The sequence below is a fragment of the Tupaia chinensis genome, unplaced genomic scaffold, assembly GCF_000334495.1.
Source record: "Tupaia chinensis unplaced genomic scaffold, TupChi_1.0 Scaffold144952_1, whole genome shotgun sequence".
NCBI classification, from domain to species: Eukaryota; Metazoa; Chordata; class Mammalia; order Scandentia; family Tupaiidae; genus Tupaia; species Tupaia belangeri.
This window is the reverse complement of record NW_006204812.1, coordinates 3,924,636-3,930,910: the sequence shown is the minus strand read 5'-3', so window position 1 is coordinate 3,930,910 and position 6,275 is coordinate 3,924,636. Positions and strand designations below refer to the sequence as shown.

The window sequence follows — 6,275 nt, the reverse complement described above, 5'->3', positions numbered from 1 at the left end:
TGTTTGCCCCTTGTGGCCTCTCCGCCCCAGCCACAGCCTCAGACAGGCTCGCTTTGGGGGGAACAGCTGGTTTCTTGGGGAGCGCTGGTTTGGCTGCCACCAGTGGCTTGGGCCTGGGCTGGGGTCTGGGCCTGAGCTGGGGCTGGGGCTGGGGTTTGGGCTCAGCCCCCAGGTTCAGGATCTGGTCCAAGTCTTCTTCAACCCTAGGGAACCAAAGGGAGAAGCTCTGAGCATCACCACCCCCAGGAAGGGCAAGCCCATGCTTCTCCCCAGGGTGCTGGGCAGCTCCGGGGAAGCGGAACTGTGCCACGACAGGGTCCCACCCTGAGAAGAAATGAAGGACAGGGCCTTCTGTCAACCCCACAGCAGTGGGTCTTCAGGTGGTCTCTCTAAACACCATGGCCTTTCTAGGGGATGTTCCCTCCACCTCCTGTGAGCTACCAAGTGCGGGTCCCCCACTCTGTGCTGAGCACGTTGGATCTGTTATCTGACTTCGCTGTGAAGACGCTGCTCTGGGGAGGTACAACTGTGCTCCCCTTGCAAGCCAGGAAGCTGGCGTCCCAGGAGCCCAGTGACCCCACTGGAAGGACACTATGTAACAGCATCTCAGTTGGGAAGGACGTCCAGCTTCAGAGGCTGGGCCCTCCACACCACATCCAATCAGAGTGAACAAGAGGCTCTGAGCCACTGAGGCACGGGGTCTGCCCAGGGCCCCCACCTTGGGCCACTCGGGCGGCCTCAGCCAGGACCCGGCAGGCTTGTTACGGCCCCAGACCTCAGACTGCTGCTGGAGTCACAGTCACACAGGACCATCTCCAGGTACTGACAGGTAGGGCGCTGCCTGCCCCTGCCTTCCTGGCCTGGAATGCTCCTGTGGCCAGGGCACAGCAGAGATACTGGCTTTCTGGAGACCAGCACACAGCAGAAGGCTGGTCAGTCCACCCCACTCCTTCTGCCCACCCCCCACACTGCGCTGCCTGCCTATTGCAGCCAGGTGTTTTCACATTCATTAGTTCGTTGCATAATCTCACACCACTGGTAGCACGGATCAGCTCTGCTTTACAGACGTGAGAACCGAGGTGTAGACCTAGCATGAGGAAACAGCACCGGGCCCAGGTGTGGCCGGCTCCCCGGGGTGTGCCCGTCCTCCTGGGGTACTGTCTCCAGCCTCTGGTCTGGGCTTCTCCTTGTGATGGGTATTCCCACCTGTGGGCTCTGCCATACGGGAGCCAGGGGAGGGAGGGCGCGGGCACTGAGGGTGGAAGACTTGGGCTGGCTGCCTGGCTGCTCACAGCTTCGTCTTTCTCATCTACAACATGGGGACAGCAGTGTCACCCGGCAGGGCTGCATGGTGCTGTGGACAGCACACAGCGCCATGGGCAGGTGCTTGGCTTTGATGTCCCAGCTCGCATCTGAGCCTTAACCTCCTGGGCCAGTCCCCCACTGTGAGGCGAGGACTGCTCTTGTCTACCACCCTCACGGGATTCTTAGAAGGATCAGATGTGACACTTGCTAATGTGCACTGACTTCTACTCACAGCCTGGGGGAGTGAAGCCTGCATGGAATACAGAGTGGCTGCTTCGACCCTCCATAAAGGAACCCCGGCCCAGCTAGTTGGGCAGGATCCACGCTATTACATGGGTCCGAGAAGAAGCCGGGGCAGGCTGGGAAGGCTTCCAGGGAAACAGGGCCTTTTAAGAAGGATGCGCCCCTCCATAAAGGAACCCCGGCCCAGCTAGTTGGGCAGGATCCACGCTATTACATGGGTCCGAGAAGAAGCCGGGGCAGGCTGGGAAGGCTTCCAGGGAAACAGGGCCTTTTAAGAAGGACAGGCCTGGCAGGAATGGGGGAAAGGCCGAGAAGGGGGCAGCGGAGAGCACAGTTTGGAGGTGGGAATGAACTGACGGAACCAGGCTGGATAGTGGAGGCTTCATAAAAAGGGGGTCATCCAGCTCAGTTCTCAGTAGGGATGGTGGGAGGAGGATGTGGGGGAATCATTTTTGGTCAGAACAGCCGCCTGGCATGATGAGGCCTGGCTGCCTGGGTGCTCACAGCTTCGTCTTTCTCATCTACAACATGGGGACAGCAGTGTCACCCGGCAGGGCTGCATGGTGCTGTGGACAGCACACAGCGCCGTGGGCAGGTGCTTGGCTTTGATGTCCCAGCCCGCATCTGAGCCTTAACCTTTGTGAAAGTGAGGGTGCCCGACACAGCCCCAGGAGGGGCTCCCGCCAGGTGCCAGCTGCTGGAGGAGCCCTGAGTGTCTGCCCACTTTCTGGCCGACCTCCTGAGAGGGGGCACAGACTTCAGAGAGATTTCAGTACTTGCCTGCACAGTGGAGAAGTGGACAAAAGGGGTCCTTCTCGGGGTCCTCCTAGGCACAGAGGGACAAGCCCAAGCTGGGCTGTCTGGAGAGAGCAGCTGCCTGGGGTTGGGGCGAGTCTGGAAGGATCACACAGACAGGATCCCCTGGCACCCTGAGCCGGATGGGCTCCCACTCCCAAGCACCAGCCCTTCCTTAACTCCCCCAGAATAGGTGCTGGCTCCCCCTGCATCTGCTCCTTGAGGCCGAGAATACCCAGGAAAACCTAAGGGACTGGATTATCCACAAACAGGGGCCGTTAGGAACAGAAAGCAGCAGGCAAGCGCCGATGTCTGACTAGGATTATGCAGGTAACTGCGAGGTGGGAGGCAGTGGCGTGCTGTGGGTGTCCAGCTCCAGGGGAGTCAGTGAGTTCTCTAGAGATACAGGTGGCTGCGTGGGCCCCTCCCAGGCACTTATTTCCTTCTGAGTCATGGCGAGAAATGGGCCCCCCAACACGAGGTCCAGCTTCCTCTTCAGGCCCAGCCAGTGTGGCCAACTGTGCGGGCCTAGAGGGAATGCCAAGGACCCAGCCTCTCCCCTCCTCCCTGGGCCCCTGCTGAGGATGAAACTCGGCTGAAGATCAAACTGAAGGCCAGGCGCTGGTTTCTGCACAGCGGGAGGGAACAGAGGCCTCAGGCAGCAAGCCCCCCTCAGGTGCCCCCCAGACTGCCTCGGAATGGCCGAGCCTGAGGCTAGTGACGAGATGAAGGAAGGAAAGCGAGCGTGAGTGGGTGAGCATGACTAGACCATCGCCCACGGTAAGGAAGCCCGATTACCGCCTGGACGGTCCCGGGGCTGGAAGGCAGTTCCAGCTGTCAAAGAGCTCAGGCTCTCAGGGCCAGGGTCCAGTCCAGTCCAGGCAAGGATGCGGGATGTGCGTTCATTAGACAGATTCCCTAAGTGGAGTTACAAAGGAAAGGGTCCAGGGACTCCTCAGAGTGTGGAGTGCTGGGAAGGGACTGCCCATCGCTCCAGGCCTGCCGACATCCGGCTTACTGCTGGCATTCACAAACTCACCGGACCAGAGCGCCGCTAAAGGCCGCCCTTTAACACCCCCTGCACTGTGCCCTGCAGAGCACGAGGTTAGTGATGGATTTAGAGTGAACCATGCCCAAAGGTTCCACGAGAGCTGCCCCACTGGCGTGCGCTGATCCTGGGTGTGCCCTGGACACACCCAGGAGCCCGTGTACTCTACTATCCCCGTCCCTGTGCCTTGGTTTCTCCTCTAACAAAATAACAGTAATCCTGGTTGCTCCCAGCTTTCCACGATGTCAGGTGCAAAGACACAGGATGAGAGGGAACAGATGCCGGGGGCCTCAGGGAGATGTAAATGCAAGAAGCCGTCACGGCGGCTCAGGCTTGGCAGGCACTCCGAGGGCTGCCTAATAGCCCAAGGCTGCTAACGAGGGTGCCATGACAGCCGCCAGGGCCCGCACACCTCGGTGTTCCTGGAAGGAGGCAACTCCACTTCCTGCAACTCACCCAGCTCAGCCCTGCTTCCTCGGGGTGGGGACGAGGGGCACAGCTGAGATGGAAACCCACAGCTCAAGCTGGCTGAGAACATTGCTCAGGGCACATAGGAGCCCGGGAACCTGCGGGTTTGGGGTGGGAGGTGAACCTCCCAGCCTTCCCTCCAAATGCTCGTCCCTGTGGGACACAGAGACCAGGATGGAGGCAGGAAGGCCCAGGTTCCAGTGCTGGCTCTGTCACTCGGGAGTCGGGAGTCGTGGCCTTGGGGAGGGACCACTCCCACACTCAGTCTGCTCTAAAAAGGAGATGTCATACCTACCCAGGGGGTTGTGTGAGGATTAAATAATGTGTAAAGAGTGCAGCTGGGCCCGGTGGGTGGCATGGTGGTTAGGGGCGCTGGAGTCCCACACGGCGGACTGTGGTTTGAGTCCCGGACCTAGCAGCTTACTTCCTCACTTTCTCTCCCTCGATCTCATCTTTCTTGTCAAATGAAAAAATATTAATAATGCAAGATTTTAGCTTTGTCTATATCTATTTTTCTTTTTTGGGTTATTAGTATCTACCTACTGTTTGAACAGAATCCTAACCTTTATCCTGGCTTTAAGTTTTAAGCAAATTTTTCTTAACATTTAAAAATTTTGATTTATTAAAGCTCAAACTGCTTTTCTTGAAATCAAAAAGACAGATACAAGGGCTGGCAGGTGGCGTGGTGGTTAGGGCGCTGGAGTCCCACATGGCGGACCGTGGTTTGAGTTCCGGAACTGGCAGTCTGCTTTCTCACTCTCACTCTCTCGCTCTGTCCCTCTCTGGTCAAATTAAAATAAATAAATAAATAAAGTTAAATAAAATAATTCTTTAAAAACATAAATACATAAAAAAAACACACACAAAAATAAATGGAAAACATACCTACTTAATGACCGCAGTAAGCTGTATCGCCTCAGCTAGGTGCTACTTTGTAGTATGTTCATTCTACTCACTGAGTTTTAGGCCTAAAGTCAGACAGATGCTCACAGATATGTTCATGTCAGCTGTACTTACTACTGAAAGTATTTAGTATAATTAAGACCTTTTGTGAATCAATAAATTTGTGGGAAAATAATAGATACAGCCATTTAAAAATAATAATAATGAATAAAGTTAAATAAATAATTCTTTAAAAAAAAGAAGCATAGCTTCCTGCCTGACGCATGGCAAGCTCCGCGTGAACAGGAGCCATCGTTTTCTGCAGATTCCGTGGATCAGGCCTCGCTCTCCCCTCTGCAGATGGGCCACTGCCTGGCACATCCGTGCTCTGCTCCCTCTGGGCAGGTCGCCTACTGCCAAGGGCAGTATCTGTCCCAAGCCGGTTTATACCAGTTCTGTAACACTGGCTTTTGTAATTATGTAATTACCTTTACACGCACTGTAAATCTATGAGTGTGACAGAAACAGGCCGGCTGGCCACATGAACTTCTCTTCCCAGGACCAGCCAGGCTGTCTGGGTGGCTGATCCACCTTTGGGACCCCCTGACACCTCTTGGCTATGTGGGACCCATCAGCTCCTGCCTCTGACAGGCCTGAATTCCCTCCACAGAGGCTGAGGCTGGGAAATGTCTCACCTTCAATGGTCCCTGGCCACTCTCTGAGCTGGGGAAATATCGATGGGGACAGGTGGTACCTGAACAGGTCCTCGGAGGCGTCCACACGGCCCAAGCTGGACATAGGGCCTACACTCTCAGGGGTGGCTGGCAGCAGTAAGGGGTCACCCAGGGGAACGGCCCCGCCAAGGTCAGGATCGTCAAATAGCTTCAGGGCTGCAGAGAAGATACAGCAGGGTGGTCAGAGGGAGTCAGCTGCTGGGTGAGGGCTGAGAGGGCTGGCCCAACCTCCTGCTCACCCAGGAGAGTGGGGGCAAGGAATAAGCAGAAAGCCAGAGAAATGGAACTGGAGAGAAGGAGGCGGGTGAGGACAGCAGCTCCTCACGGGCTGGGACACGGGCCTGCCTCAGCCTCCCTGCCCAGCACCTGGGTCGGAGTGGCCGACAGTATCACTCCCACTGTCAAGTCCTCGTGGGCTTCCTCCACTTTCACGATGAATCTGCCACTTGGGCTCCCGATACCTGAGCTCCCGATGCTGGGCACTCAAGGATCCAGGCCCCCCCGGGTCCAGCAGACCTGGATCTCAGCCCTGCCTCCACCCCTGCACCGTCTTCCCACTGCGTTTCCTGAGTGCCAGTTGCAGCCAGGGGCCACTCTCTGCTGGGTGTGGTGGCAAGAGGCAGGCTGGCCACCATCCCTGCCATCCAGGAGGTTCATCACAGCCTCCACCTGGAACGCGTTTCTTCAGCAGGCCTGGCAGACTCGGCTGGTCTGGCAGATCTGGCACTGAAACAGTCCAACCAGGGCAGCCCAGCCCACCTCGCCTGGTGTCCCACGGGAGCTGGCGGTCCCATTTCTGC

At 57.0% G+C, this 6,275-nt stretch overlaps 1 protein-coding gene across 2 annotated transcripts in view; it reads right to left on the bottom strand.

Moving 5' to 3' along the window:
• The window catches only part of HS1BP3 (HCLS1 binding protein 3), a 40,367-nt gene that overhangs the window by 2,275 nt on the left and 31,817 nt on the right, over positions 1-6,275 (bottom strand). The window contains exons 6-8 of one of the 2 annotated variants that reach the window (XM_006167664.1): positions 5,496-5,631; positions 2,329-2,442; positions 38-203 (exon numbers count right to left, since the gene is read on the bottom strand). In XM_006167664.1, coding sequence (XP_006167726.1) covers positions 38-203; positions 2,329-2,442; positions 5,496-5,631 — 416 coding nt within the window. The remainder of the gene's footprint in view (positions 1-37; positions 204-2,328; positions 2,443-5,495; positions 5,632-6,275) is intronic. The other variant, XM_006167665.1, reaches the window with a different exon arrangement.